The sequence below is a fragment of the Antennarius striatus genome, chromosome 8 (assembly GCF_040054535.1).
Source record: "Antennarius striatus isolate MH-2024 chromosome 8, ASM4005453v1, whole genome shotgun sequence".
Lineage (NCBI taxonomy): Eukaryota > Metazoa > Chordata > Actinopteri > Lophiiformes > Antennariidae > Antennarius > Antennarius striatus.
The window spans coordinates 21,575,243-21,590,737 of record NC_090783.1 but is presented as its reverse complement, the minus strand read 5'-3'; the positions used below and the strand labels follow the sequence as shown (position 1 = coordinate 21,590,737).

General features: G+C 37.5%; 3 protein-coding genes across 3 annotated transcripts in view; all 3 read left to right on the top strand.

Annotated features, from left to right (window-relative positions):
* LOC137600172 (phosphoinositide 3-kinase regulatory subunit 6) overlaps positions 1-15,495 on the top strand; it is a 65,965-nt gene that overhangs the window by 23,564 nt on the left and 26,906 nt on the right. The gene's annotated exons all lie outside the window — the stretch shown is intronic.
* On the top strand, positions 116-4,421 carry pik3r6a (phosphoinositide-3-kinase, regulatory subunit 6a). The gene is made up of 6 exons (XM_068322485.1): positions 116-283; positions 854-974; positions 1,557-1,630; positions 3,180-3,294; positions 3,909-3,979; positions 4,214-4,421. The coding sequence occupies exons 1-6, from the start codon at positions 208-210 to the stop codon at positions 4,324-4,326; spliced, it is 570 nt and encodes a 189-aa protein (XP_068178586.1). The 5' UTR covers positions 116-207; the 3' UTR covers positions 4,327-4,421.
* Positions 9,472-13,617, top strand: si:dkey-45d16.4 (trichohyalin). The gene is made up of 7 exons (XM_068322354.1): positions 9,472-9,559; positions 10,213-10,335; positions 10,512-10,653; positions 11,032-11,140; positions 11,658-11,739; positions 12,858-13,043; positions 13,490-13,617. The coding sequence occupies exons 1-7, from the start codon at positions 9,523-9,525 to the stop codon at positions 13,615-13,617; spliced, it is 807 nt and encodes a 268-aa protein (XP_068178455.1). The 5' UTR covers positions 9,472-9,522.

Here is a 15,495-nt window from a genome sequence, read left to right as displayed (position 1 = left end):
GGGAGGCGCATGCAATCCACGGAAGGCTTAACACCTGCACCCGCGCAAGGAGGTGGTGGGCACCGGAGCATCTCGTCTCCTCGTCGTTTACTGTTGGCTTCGAACGATGGCTCAATGAAACACAGCAGCCGACTTGAACTATAAGCCCCATCCGCTGTAGCTGCTTTCCAACTGAAATGTGGGAATCTGGAGAAATCTGCTGAACTGATGGAGAAAACGCGAGGATCCTGTGCGCACGGTTCGGTCGACGGTGCGGAATGGACCAGAGACACCAATAAGATAGGTTTCTGTGGTATTATTACCCGACGTCTTCTATTGACTGAGTCAGAAAAATGTCATTTAATTAGATAATGTGCTACTGTACATAATGTTCCTATCACTGTGACATTTTCTCTGGGGATTATTGCAGAATGTTGTGAATAATTAGTGATTTCAGCCTATTTATACTCCGTTTATTTTAGTTTAATGTAGGGTTTAATAGCAACGTGCTCCATCCTGAGACAATGATAAAGATAATACTGTTACTGCAGTTAGTCTTCTTTATTTTCCTGTAATATCTTGGTCTTCAATACCATCCAAATGAGTCGATCAATTTATCATCATTGTAGCACAGGCAGCAGGTCTGCAAATGTCAAGAAGCCACAGGTGTCTGCTCTATGTGTGTGTGTGTGTGTGTGTGTGTGTGTGCGTGTGCGTGTGCGTGTGTGTGTGTGTGACAGACAGACAATGAGATAGTTGGGTTTTTTCTCACTGTTTTTGTCAGACATTCTTCCCATTTATTCAACACATTTTATTATACAGTAATAATTATAAAGCATTTTCCTCTTCTTCTGTCTATAATTTCCTCCCTCAGAGGACGATGTGGTTTCCATGGCGGACTCCACTGTTACCGTGGATGACATTGAAGGAGAGCTTTTTAAGATCGAAAGGGTGAGGGACATCCTGGTCAGGAGGGAGTCGGAGCTGAGATACATGTGAGTTCATGAGCAGCACCAACATTTTGCTTTGAATCCATCTCCAACTGGAGAATAGCATCCATTTTCAGCTGCATTTCTTTGAAATTATTTACCGTCAAGAGCACACTGTGGCATCAGAAACATAATGGCTCTTTCGATTCTCCCAAGGTTTGTCCCCCAAGCTGGTGCGATACAAACCTCTGAAGATGTACTGTTGCTTTCCACTTTGCACTCTAATGTATGGATATTTATTCATATTCCTCTGAAAGATAGGCATTTACACTGCCGAGACAAGAGGGCTGGGAGGTAGCGTGTCTTCGTCTCAGTTACTGAAGTAATGGTGCCAAGTCACACTGTTGTCAAATGGAACCAACCATCTGATGCAAACGGACCAGGAGTAACATGCTCGTGGAGACTTCAGTGTTTTATGTTCATAACAGATCAAATGTTAAATCTATGCTATGTTAAATCACTACAGTGGTCAAAGTCGTGCTCTCTAATGAAAAGGGTCAAGTTTACACTCCTTCCTAAAATACAAAGCCAACACACAGCATATGCGGCGCTAATGAGTGTCTTTTTTGTTCTATCGTAACGTTGCAGGATGGATGACATACAGCTGTGCAAAGAGATCACACGTCTGAAGAAGGAGCTGCACAAATTAGTGTCCATACCAGGTAGCTGTCCTCTGGATTAGTGATAGATGTTGAAGGAGTATATCAAAGGCATGAAAGTAGTTTTTCAGGATTAACTTTATTTGCTTTATTGTCAGAGATTTGTTGAGAGAAAAGATGGCATGATCATGACAGGACAAGATATGAAGTTAGAGCCAGAAGGCAATTACATTTAGCTTGATATAATGATAATGATATAATTAATTATATAAGAATAATAATTATAATTGAATTCACTCCTCCACAGTCCTCTCCATATTAGCATGCTTACATATCCGACACAGTGTGTGTGTGTGTGTGTGTGTGGGGGGGGGGGGGTGCTAACATACTGGATGCCATATAACCATCCTCATTAGAGATGGAACCCAGCATCTGAAGCTGCATTACTACGACCTACTGCAGCAGAACGTGACAGGTATAGCTGTCTGTGAGAATCAGCGAAGATCCCACAACCATCGTAACCATCATCCCCAATGGTGACTTGTGCAACACATGTTCGTGTGAAACTGTCTCGTGAGACAAAACTGACAACACTCACAAACAGGGTGATAGCAAAGACCCTCTTTACCTTGAAAATGAGCTTCATCCCCTTAAATAACATTCCCACCGCATTTAATTCCTGCCATAGAAGGACCAATGTGCAATCATCATGCTTTGTACAAAAAGGGCTTTATGGACAAAGATATTGCCTGCTAGTAAGAATGCACCTAAATTAACCGGTTATCGGATCATCAAGACAGTCCAGCAAACGTCAGGACTGTCTTTTAAAGTTGATTCAGCTGTGCGATCAGGGCACAACCGGTGTAAAGCTAGCTCAAGAATGACAGCAGGCAAGTGTGAGTACTTCTGCACACACAGTGAGGCGAAGACTTTTGGAGGATGGCCAGGTGTCAAGAAGAGCAGGAAAGAAGTCACTTGTCTCCAGGAAAAACATCAGGCCCAGACTGATATTTGCAAAAGGTGCAGGGATTGGAGTGCTGAGGACTGGGGTAAAGACGTTTTTTCCAATGAATCCCCTCTCGACTGTTTGGGGCTTCCGGAAAAAAGGTTTGTCCAGAGAAGAAAAGGTGAATAAAGAATGGTACCAAAACATCCTCCAAGAGCAACCTTTAGTAAGGATTTAGCCCAGAAGTTAATAGAAAGGACCTTAACTATCCACTAATCCTGAAAGAGTACAGTGCACATTTAGTAATTAGCTTAGCTAAGCATTAAACACATAATTATTTGCATGATTTACTCTAATGTAATTTTTTAATTTTTTAAAAATGTAACTACATTTCATCCTTTTTTTTTTTTTTACCTCTCTGGCTAAAATAAAATGTTTTTAATATTTCTCATCATTTTATTTGATTTCTGGAAAATCATCTCTCAGTTTAACTATTTGTATATTGGGAACCCTTGGACTAAACAGAGAAGTTTCAAGGTGTTTTAGAGGTTCAGGATTTCCATTGAACAAAAAGGTGTCTTCTGAAGTAATAAGAAAGAATTATCAAAGTATTAATAATTAATCTTTTTCAAACACACATTCCATAAGGATGTTTTTGCTCAACAGATAATGACAAGACCAATGACGACCGGCAGAAAGAAGAAGACCTGCTGCAGCAGATCCACAAACTGGTCGAGACGAGAGATTTCCTGGTGGATGACGTAGAATTTGAACGACTCAGGTGTGTGTCTGCCTCTGTGGTTTCATAACAGCTTGTTAGGAGTCTGTTGGTGTCTGTCAGTATGAGCTACCAATTAATAATTAAAAGTGAAAGCATTAATTCCAACCGCACAAAGAAATTAACCGGATAGAATTTGTTGTGCATCAGTTGGTACTACAAGGTGATCTAGTGTAAAAAAGAACATTAAATCATTATTCTTTTGTGCTAAGCCTCTTATGTATGTCTGCTACTGGTTGCTAGTGATTTGTTGATGCAGGAGATGAAGAGAGACTGTCTCATATCCGTTCTGGCCTGCCAGTCACAGGATATCAATTTTGACACTTCATTGTGCAGTGTGCAAAATACCAGAAGAGCAGTCAGAGATATTCAAAGGTGCAATATGCCCTGAAAACACAAAAAAGCCCTAATTTGCTAAAACAAGCAGCTTTTTTGGACTGCATGCGCATCTGAAAGATGGTTTTATTTCTACATGCCTTGTAAATCAAGTGAAAACATGTTTAACCTGACTGTATAACAAAATAGGAACGTTACGTAATGACAATCAAACTCGAAGCTTGTATCTTTTTGTTTTAATAGATTTCTGTGTTTGTACAATTATTTCTAACTTTCTACAGGGAGAATGAAGAAGATAAAGAGATGGCAGACTTTCTGAGGTCCAAATTCCCTAAAAATATGAAGAAGAAAGGTATTTGAGTGGAAAAGGACCTGTAAAGTCCCACTGCATCAAGCTAACATGAAATAACAAGTTTTGCAAACTGAGGGCAAAATTGGCGGTCACGTTTTTTTTCCTTGTTCCCAATGTTTTCCTAGTTTGTGGTGTTTCAATTCAAGTAAATCATCTTTACGGGATATAGTTACAGTAATTGTATATTTTGGAGAATATGTCATAATTTCCTGAGTGAGATTTTTCTATCTTCAGGTGCACAAACCAGACAGATGCCATTCAATGCTCACCAGACCACCTCTACCTTCAACAAGACAAACTTTACCCTGATGAAGGAGTGCTGTGGCTTCACTTGCTCTATCATGTAAGCCACAGCCCAAATGGAATGCCCCGATCCAGGACCACAAATTGAAATGGCATTGGCGACCTTTCCAGCTGTGAAGCACGGATGGAGCCCAACAGAGACAATTTTAGGAAATCACCAGATTGAAAGTGATAGACGTGGATCACGTAGTGTTTTCCATATTTGTCTTGTGTCGGATATGTTATGACTCTTTCAAAACTCTATTCAGTTTTCATCCTATGCCAACCTAATTTGCAATTAGGATTAAGAAGAAGACCTCGATGATTCAGAATCATTAAGCTTTATTGTCCTTGTCCCAGGTGGTGGAATGAAATTTTGCATGTGCAAAACCTAAAAAAGAGGGCTATACTCTGTGTACACACACACACACGCACGCACACACACACACACACACACACACACACACACACACACACACACACACACACACACCTGCATCTACTCGCAGTCATTGAAAGAGGAAACAAAAAGGTTTTTCTTAAGTATAATCAAGCTAAACTAGAGGATGGTTTAAAATATTGTATTTTATAAAAGTCTCTCAAAACACATTATGTCAACATGTGATTCTGACATTAATCAGGTGCTCTATTAGGATGGTTTTGTGTGATCTAACACCAGATTGAAATGGACTTTTGAAAAATTTTCCACAAATTATAAGTGTCTTACATAAGTGACTCATATATGTTATGATCAGTTTAGCTTGCCCTGTTTTCGTCTTTGTTTTATTTGCAATGAAACAGTACTTCCTCATAATCATATACAGTATGAACAACCAAACCCATATCCTTTGGACTGGACAGAGGTAGAATCAATATATGCCACTAAGCAGATGTCTCGTTGCTATGAGCAATAGTTACCATAGCAATCTTGAATTTCCCATATGTTTACAATGAGATAACAATGTCCAGAGAGATGACGGTTTAGACCTGTGACAAATGCAAGTGTTCAGATTTTATCAAAATTGTCATTACATTCACCAAGAGGAGATGTCAGATGGAGGAAGTTGTGTGATTACCTGTTTTTTTCCCCAAAGCAGAATATTTCAAAACATTCACAATGGATACGAGTGAATGAAGGGAAGTGGTTAAGAAAAATGTTTATTACATTTTCAGACTTATCCAGAACATAATGTGGATCGAGGATTTTCTTTCAATGTGACAACTTTGTTTATCACCTGCTCAAAATTACCAGTATATCTAATGAGGGGCTTTGTGAGAGATTTCATCTTTATGCACAAAGCATAAAAACAGAAAAAGGTGCTGCACCTGTTTAAGTTTTTTGAATGTGGTGTGTTAGTGAAATGTATGAAGAAGTGATTTACTTCTAAAATGGTAAGTCTTATGATGTGTTATCCACTTGCAAGATTCTTTTAAGCAAAAAGAGTACTGTAGCTTTTAATAGATAACAGATGCTAAGTAACAAATATAAATGTCATGTAAATGTACCATCTGCTGTAAAAATACTTGATTCAAAATGAATAAATGCAGCTCTTTGCCCTTACGACGACCCTCATCACTGGTTTGTTTTTGCTTCACACTGAGTGTATGACATGTTGAGTTTACTCATTAAAACATTAAACCGGCACACCAGCAGGAGACAGTGTGACGTTTCTGAACCTAAGGTCAAATTGAAAAACATCTTGGAGAACAGTGTTATAGATAGTGGCCACCAGACTATGTTGCTTCAAGAAGTACAAAGTCTCAAGAGAGGAAGAAAAAATGATATAAGAAAAGTGACCAAAAGCAAAGGAGATGAAGGTTAAGCATGGGGTGGGCGTGATGTAGTGTGAGTCATCCAGTGTGAACACATCATTGCCACCAGGGCAACTCTCAACACATGCTATGCAGAATGTTTTATTTATTATTAAAGATTTATTATATTTTATTGAAAAGTACAAAAGTATGTACTGTATATATACACAGTATATAGATTGACAGATTAAATGATATTCCGTATTCCGTGACCCACAACGCAGATAAGCGGCTGAAGACAAGACAATTGTGACTGTCTCATCTTTAAGAAAGTGAATGAAAGAAATCTGAGCCCTGAATATACCAGATACTGGTGAGTAACTAGATCCTGCTTTTGAGCACGGTGATCATTTTCACTGTAAAATCACAGGGCAAAAGCAGTTGACGATCATATTCAATTTGATGTACCTTCTATCGTTGGTCTCACTAACATCGAGTTATATTTTAAAGCAGCAAAGTGTTTCCTGCTGTTTTCAATCATTTTCCTCCCTGTTTCATGTCAAGGAGTTTCTAAATAGTAATGAGGCGGCATCACAGTTACCGATAATGAGTGTGTGGGTAGTACTGGCACATTTACACAGAAGGTTGCCATGTTTCATTAACTTTCTCCTAAAGTCACCAATGTAGGGAAAAATAATAATTTCCTTTTTAAAAACATCGGCCCTGACTCATGCATGAGTCATTCCTCTCTCTCTCTCTCTCTCTCTCTCTCTCTCTCTCTCTCTCTCTCTCTCTCTCTCTCTCTCTCTCTCTCTCTCTCTTTCTCTTGGTGCATTCATCTCAATCTGAAAGAGGCCATGACAGAAAAATACAATTCGCAGAAGATAAAAAAAAAAATTTCTGCAAGACACAAAAGGTTGGGGGGCAAAAATAGAAAAAACATTTCCTGACCTCAACATGTTTCTGGATAGTGTCAACTTTTTTTTTTAATGAAAAGTAAAACAAGAAGTGGTGAACCAGTTTTTACAGACCAAGAGCTTTATGGATTGAAAAAAAAAAAAGGGAAAAGACTTGATTGTAGAAGAGATGATTGTGGAGATTGGATAATTGTTGTTTTTTTTTAGTTTATTTTTTTAGTTTGCTAAATGTTAAAATGTTAGATGTTTATTTGTTCAGAAAACTCACAGTATTTCTCTTTCTCTCTATCTCTGTCTTCTTCCATTCCTGTCATCCCTCCCTCACAATGAGTTTCAAATTCTTCCCTATCATGGTCTGCTTACTGCTCTCTGCATTTTTCCCAGCAGGACTTTTGCCTGGAAGTCTATAATTTCTTTTAAGCTTCTTTCATTGTAAACTTCTAACCCACTGCTCAACAGACAAATGAATAAATTGACTGTGGAGTTTGCTTTTCCCATTTGAGAAATGCTTTAAACGCCTGCTGAAAGAAACATAGGATATTTTGTGTTGGAATTAATTACAGGTCATGTAGCTTTGAAGACACATCTGAAATATAATTTTTTAAACTGACAAGACAGAAAAAATAAATATGAAATACAATATATATCAGTTGTGATTAGAATAATAAATAGTTGAGCACTGAAGGGAAACTGAAAATAACACAGTTATTCAAATGTAGATGTCACTGAGTGATTGAATGTCCTCCTTTTGTCTGTGTGAGTTCTCTCCAGGTTCTCCTGCTCCCCCCAACCTCCAAAAATACACAACTCGAGTGACATGGTCACTTCAAAATGTCTTTAGGTGTGAATGTGAGTGTGAGTGGGTGTCTGTCTTTCTGTGTGGCCCTGCGATGAACTGGTGATTTGTTCAAGGTCTTCCCTGCCTCTCACTAGTATTCAGCTGGTGTAAACTGTGACCTGAATTCAGATATGCAAATTCAAGAAGATGAATGAATGAATATTTGCTATGTCTGAAACCTGAGTATGACTGCTTGCAAAGTATAGCATTTTTAGTTTGTTCTGTAAGTTTTATGTCTGTAAATTGTATCTCTTTTTAACCCTAGATGTAAGCTAATTACCTTAGAAACAAAAGTCAAATGCAGAGGTTGAAAATAGAGCAACTGGTTTTCAAACATTAGCAATATGTCAAATACTACCATGAAACAGCTAAGCTGAATGAAAAGTTTCGGATTGTGAAGATGTTAACTTCTGTATTAAATTTCTCATTTATTATTGATACACTTGCACGTCATTAACCATATATCATATCATGAATATTTATTGAGTGTTTATAACGTATTTCTCTATGTTAAGGTTTGATACACTACCAAGTGATAGAATGCTGCTCTGGTGATACTGGTAATACAAATATCAGATTCCTTCCTACATTATGTGGATAGAGGATTATTATTATAAGAGGATTTGTGATCTTTGGGGTGACCCATGGTGTTCACTAACTTCAAGCACTATTCATATTTGTTTCTGAAAACAATTTAACCCAAGGATTATAAAACGACAAACTGGCAGTTTGTGTGTTTTTGTGCATTAAGTTTAACTGGTATAAATATAGTTTATTCATACTAATAATAAAGTAGTTCAAAATTTTTTGTGAGAGAATTACTAAGTTCCAGTCAGGTTTTGGTTTAACTCATTTCAGAGCTGAGGGAGAGTTTATATGTAACCTGCAGAAAAAATGAATTAAGTGTTAAATAGTGTAATAATAATAATAATAATAATAATAATAATAATAATAATAATAATAATAATAATTATTATTATTATTATATTTTATTTTTTTTACCGTAAAACATTATTTTAAAATTCCATTTTAATAAGCTAATTTTATACGATTTGTGTAGCTGTCTTTCTATCAGGGATTCAATATTCTTAAAATTTATTCCATTGAGTGATTGTTTGACTTAATAAAACATTTAAAATCAATATAATATTCTCATTATCTGTTAAATGAATGTGCCTCATTAAACAAATAATGAAAACCACCAAATGATTAAAACAACTGAAGGAACCAAATCGGAATTCAAAATTCAGAGTGGGATCATAAAAATTTGAGATGCTACTGGGTAGATTATTTAACAGTAAAACATGTCTAAATTGTTTTGCCTGTAAAAATACCATTTGTCAAGTATCCAAACCTGTAAATAAAAGGAATATTTCTCTAAAGCATAGTGGGGTAAAGGAAGCACAAATTTGTCAATGCACAGGCATCTTACTTGAGTAAATGTATTTATGTCCGACCACTGATTTCTAAGAGCCATGCATCCTTGTCTTGTTGGTTGTGATGAAATGTTCATCCTGTGTTGAGGCTCCTTCATCAGTCCGTTTTCAAACCAGTTTTCCAAGAGGAAAATTAAAGTTATCTGCCGCCATCTTGTGGCAATTTTGAGGAAGTACAACTTAGATTGAAGCGCGACCTCGTGTGTTTTCAGGCGCGGTTGTCCGCCAAGTTGAGTTGGACGTCATTAGGGAACTTGTACTGGTGAGTGTACGTGTACTGCACACGTCAGGAGGTTCCCGGATGTTCTCTACAGGAACATGGAACGGGTTGTTTTGGACGTACCGATCAACAGCGGTGAGGCGGCACTTGAACACACCGTTTCAACACATTTATGAACACGTTAATGGTTTATTGCCTTTATGGAATCGTTCACGTTAAATCCGGCGTTGAGCGGACCGTACCGTCTGCTACCAGTGCGTTACAGTCTGCGCCTCGTTTCTGTGTGTGTGTGTGTGTGTGTGTGCGTGTGTGCGTGTGTGTGCGTGTGTGTGTATGTGTGTGTATTCACGGAGCTGCGAGCTGGTTGCACTTGTCGGCAAAGCAGAGCTGCTGACATCTTTTACCACTTACCTGTGGACCACAGCCTGCCCCTGTGATAAATAAAGCCGGTCCCTATAATAAAACATGTCCCTGTGATAAATAAAGCCCGTCCCTTTACCAAAGCCTGTCCCTATAATAAAACCTATCTCTGTACTAAAGCCTGTCCTTGTACTAAAACCTAAAGCCTCCATAAATTATTTATACTAAGGTTTTGATGGAACTTACATTTATAATTTGATAATAAGTCTTATAATGTAAATAAGGGCTGTAAGGAATTGTCAGAGGTCAGATCAGTTTTAAAACAAACTCTGAGTGGACGACTTCCCTGTTCATATCCTTTTATGTCACTTCAGTGTCTTCAATATATTTACGAACTGTTTCTGTTATTGCTTTATTCTCAACTTCAGGTTTTTCTCTCAACTGTCCACCCACGACCCCACGAAAGCGTCAGGTGCGTTTTTCAGCGAGGCATGACATCATTCTGCTGCGAGAGGTTATCGCCCAGAACCCCTTTGCCTCCAAAGAGCCAGGTTAGTCACATTTGTGAGGGGGAAACTTGGATCATGTTTGGAATTTCTGCATGAATAATGAGTACAATGAATGGTCATATCATCATATTTCCTGACAAATTCTAATTTAAAAAAATTGTAATTTGTTAAACAGAAATATACATTTTTTTTTGCATATTTTCATTGATCTTAATCAGGAAGGGTCTGGGCCCATGTGGGGGAAATTATCACTGCAGCCCTCCATGATGAAAGTTTTGAGGTGGATGCCAGGAGATGTAGGGAGAGGACCATGCTGCTGCTGGACTACTATAAGAAACAAGACTTTCCCAGCCTGCGCAGGTGAGAGACAGACAAGACAGACTGATCGATCTACCGATTGATCGCAAAGGAAATCACGTATATATCCTCAGCTCACAAAAATACATATACAATATACACTGTAGCCATATTTACAAATGAAAAAACAAGGCATAACAAGCACAAGATACTGTAAATACACAGATACACCCCAACATACATGTACACGACAAAACAAAATGTAAGTACACACTAATGAGAGATACTTCAGAAAAGCAGGCATACAATGCTACATCTATACAATTCTAATACAGTTCAGTTGCTTTAGGACATTAAAGATGAAATACTAACTCTGAACTGAATATTTTTTATACGTGACACTCATCCCTGCTCCACACTCATGTGTTTTTGGTTGCCTAGGTTTGGAACAGAAAGGTTGTATGCTCAAAAGGAGGACCTTCTCCATGAGGTTTTGGAGCTGGAGGCTGAGAAGGGGCTTCTGGTTAGCAGGGAAAACACAAAGTCCCAGGTTGGTGTCAGTGGTGTCATGTTATCAAAGATGCATGTAATGTAACAGATGTTTTTGTTTATTCAGAAGAGATTTTTTTTTTTTTCCCTTAATGGGGCACAAATCTGATTTTTTTCTCAGCTGTGTGAACACAAAAATCTAATTAGATTCAAGTCACTTTTATATGCTGCCCCTGGATCGGATACATATCAGATTCATCGATATGTGTTTAAGATGATGGTAAATCAGGACTCATGAAGATTGATCGCCATCATCCACAAACTGCATCCTGTTAAATCATCAGGTGTTCATGAGCTGATTATAAACAGCTAAATATTATTCACGCGCAACAGCAGAATGTCCTCCTTTCATTAACATGAACTGATTTTAGTTTGAATACCACAGGTTATCTCAAAGTCATCATTGTCATTTTGGAACACACATGTATTCACATTAAACCAACCAATTCTAATTTCCTGTTATTACGGTTGTAATAATGAATTAACTAATGAGCAATCATATCTTTGTCTTTTTTTAGGAAGATGAGCTGATAAATCAAACTATGGAGCTACCAGAGCAGAGCAAGCCCAACATTACTGTTACACAAATACCCACTGCAGGTAAAAATATTCAGATTCAGGTGGCACATCATTTAAAATATACTGATTGTTACTCTCATGATAATTCCTTCTCATGCATTACATTCTGTTGAAAGATAATTAGACGTACAATAATTATGGAATATTAATTTGGGTACAAATTTGTTCTTCATTACACTCTCACTTTTTGATCCCAAAGGAAATGACATACCATGTGCTCTCACACATTTCACAAAATCACACAGCCCAAAAGTGACACAACTATAATTTCAGACTACCATAGATACAAGAGAAAACAACTACACAGAGACACAATAAATACACAGCACAGGTGCACAACAGAGAACATATAAATACACACCTGAACAACACATAATCCCACACATAGACATAAACATGAGTGCAAAACATCTGAACAAACATGTAGGTACAGACCAAGGAAACATGTAATACATGACATACATGTAACAGACATACAAATACTACACTAAATAAGAAAAATATAAAAAGCAGTATAATAACATTTATTTATTTAATAAATTTTCTATGTTTATGGGGTGCTTCACTGAGTGGGGTTGGTATTGCATTTCTCCATGTAAACAGCTTGGTGGCGCTGTTTACAAACTGTTTTTTTTGTGAGTCTGCGTAACGTATCTCACCTCCTGGTTTTGACTTGGCACTCAATTATCTTTTTCTCACAGTATTCTGCATTGTGAAGCCTTGCCCACAATGCAGTGGTGTCACAAATAGTACATGATAATTTTAACTCATTATGCTCACAAGCTACTGATGAAGCTATTTCACTTGGTAATGTGAACATATCTGCTGATCAAGACTGATTATTTAGTGGTGCCGGGTTTGGGTTGCTGTTGCAACTGCTATTAAAATTAATCTGAGAACAGTTTAATCATACAAACTTTTTTTAGGGCCTAGGGTTGTAACTAGGTGTAATATGTAATTTCCACGGATGAGATGCCGTCAATGAAGCAATCAGCCAATTATAGAATTTTAGATGATTCATGATCCTTTTAGAAGTCAAATATTAACCCAAAGTTCAGATTTCTGTTTGACCTAATTTAAAATCAGCCATCCTGAAGATTGAAAAGTGTACATTTTTATATTTTTGCTGTCAATGGCAGAAGCAGAAGAAGACGGCGAGCGGATCACGGAACTTTCAGTGTCTCCCATGGCCAAACGGCCGTGCCAATGCTGCTGCCAGACCTACTCGGAGATTCTCAGCTTCCTAGAGAAACGTTCTGAGGCAGAACAACGACTGCGGGAGGAGGAGCTCTCTCTTCGCCGGGAGGAGCTAGAGATTCAAAGGAGTAAGTTTTTTTAGAGCAGAGGCAGAAACAAATGGGGTAAAACTACATTATAATAAATTAAAGGTTTGCAAATCTTTAACTTTGGAGATTTAATTTGTCACAGAGAAAATGTTGAGTAGTAACTTATTGGAAATTCTAGTAATGTCATTAGCAATACCAATATTTTCAAGGGTGGATGAATATCAATGAATAGACTCTAAAGTCCTCTAAAATATGACCGTCCTGTTGAATTATCAAATTATTGACAACAATTACTAAATAGAAGGTAATTAGGAGACTATGATGATAATATTAGAAAACTTGACATTTTTATAAATATAAACTGAAAAGGATCAAAGATTCTTTGAGAGTAGGTCCAGAATAAAGGAAGAAGTTATTAGTCTGCTGATTAATATAATTCTATAATCATGAAGAATTAGCTGAATTACCTTTCTTTTCACACACAGGTAAGATTGCATTGGAGAGAGAACGTCTGGGAGCTGAGAGAAAGGAGAGGGAACGGAGGTTTGAGCTGGAGAGCCAAGAAAGGCAGGTCATCCTGGACCTGTTAAAAGAGAAGGTGCTCAAATGCTAATGGGGGGGGGAGAGGATTTTTATTTACTGCTATTTTGAAAAGAAAGTTTAAGTATATGTCAAGGTAGAAAAGAAATAAACAAATGAAAAACAAAGGAAGAAGGAAGAGAAAAAGTTGTCAATTGTTGTGTGCAGGTCAGTGACTTGGTAAAATAACCAGACACAATCTTATCGACAAAGATGACCAGTGAAGATTTCAAATGGATATAATCAATGTTTTGTCTGCAATGAATATCTTTGTTGACCTTGAAAAGGAAAAATTGTTGTCGTGTGTTGGAACAATGCTGCTCTGATACCAGTAGTCCCAAGGCCTGCATGATCATTACGTAATGGCTGTTCTCACACATCCAGCATGACAAGTTGCTTTTCTGCGTGCAGCCGAGGCAGAAACCCATTTGATCAGGAAAGTTTGTTTAACAGCCAGTTTGAACATTAAGTCGATGCCATTCATCAGTTTTCCAACGGAAAGTTGAAAGTATTTGTTCACATTGACCATCGCTTCTTACAAACAAAAACAGGAGAGACAGTTGTTTGTCTAAATTAAAATAATTCATTAATATGAATGACTACTAATGTACTGTAACATGTAATCAACAGACATATTAACTTGTTATTTAATGGAGGGTTGTTTATGGAAAAGGGCCAACGATGAAAGATAGGAAATTATGGGTAAAATTTGGATAAGAGATATAATGGAATGACATGTCGGAGCAGAGAGAGATGACTGTTTTCTAGAAGTCTTCAAATCCAGCCATGGCTTCTAGATCAGTGGTTGGGGTCTCATATTGTGCTCCTGAGGGGGTTTTTGTCTTTCTGGCCAAGATGGTCAGCAAGCAACCGGTTGTGGAGAATCTTGGAAGCTGCTGGTCAGCCAGTATAAGTATAACCTGGACTGCAGATGGTGCATGTTTCTTTGCTTCTGATGCCAGTTTGAAGTGTACTGATAATCAATCATAAATATTTCAGAAAATACTTTACTGGCTAAACATGCTTGTCAAAATACTCAGTAGGATTTATTTCAATTCAAAAGTTCAATGGACTTGATACAAAAACGATGAGCTAGGATAAAATAAACTAGATAAAATTGTACACTTTAAAGAGAAAGCATGTGAGTGGAGTGTAAAACATAAAATGAAGAAAAGAAGGGTACAAACACCAGAAGAGACATAAGAGATTAGTCAAAGAGATCAGACACCGTTCTGTAGGGTTTTTAGGTGTCTGGAATTCACAGCAGAAAAAGTCTTCACACTTTGTCCTCTATTCCTTTGTCTTCATGTAAAGTTTGAAGCCTGCTGGAATAATTAATTAAACTTTATAAATGCATAAAATCATCATGCACCTCAAACAATATGACCCAGACATGCAAGGGTCAGTACCAGGTTTTTTTATAGAGAAATGGTCAACAAAATATATAATTCAAGTCTAAACATATCTCTGAGATTATGATGTAATCTGAGAGATTAATACTTTTCACTAATATAGTTATAATCAGGAATGACAGCTGCACACTTAAACTGATTCATTAGTAACAAGGATGCCGGCGTTTCTAACTAAATATAGATCACAGACAAACTGAGAGTTTGAAGTAGATAGGTATGTTACTGTATATCGATGGAGGAAAGTATTTATCTAAACGCAGAAAAGTAAAGTCCTCACATGCAACATAAGGGCAGCATTTGTTGAGGGTCCAAAATGAAATAAAAGGTGGAAAAAATAAGAAAAAAACCACAATCAAAGTTCAAGTGATGTTGTTTCCAGAGTTTTAAAAGACTGTAGTGACAAAATACGGTTTTAATGTGTGGTTTATTCAACCAGTTCTATGGCTTGACAGAAGGGGGATAGAGAGGTACCCCACAGGTTTGATGGGGCACTATGGTCT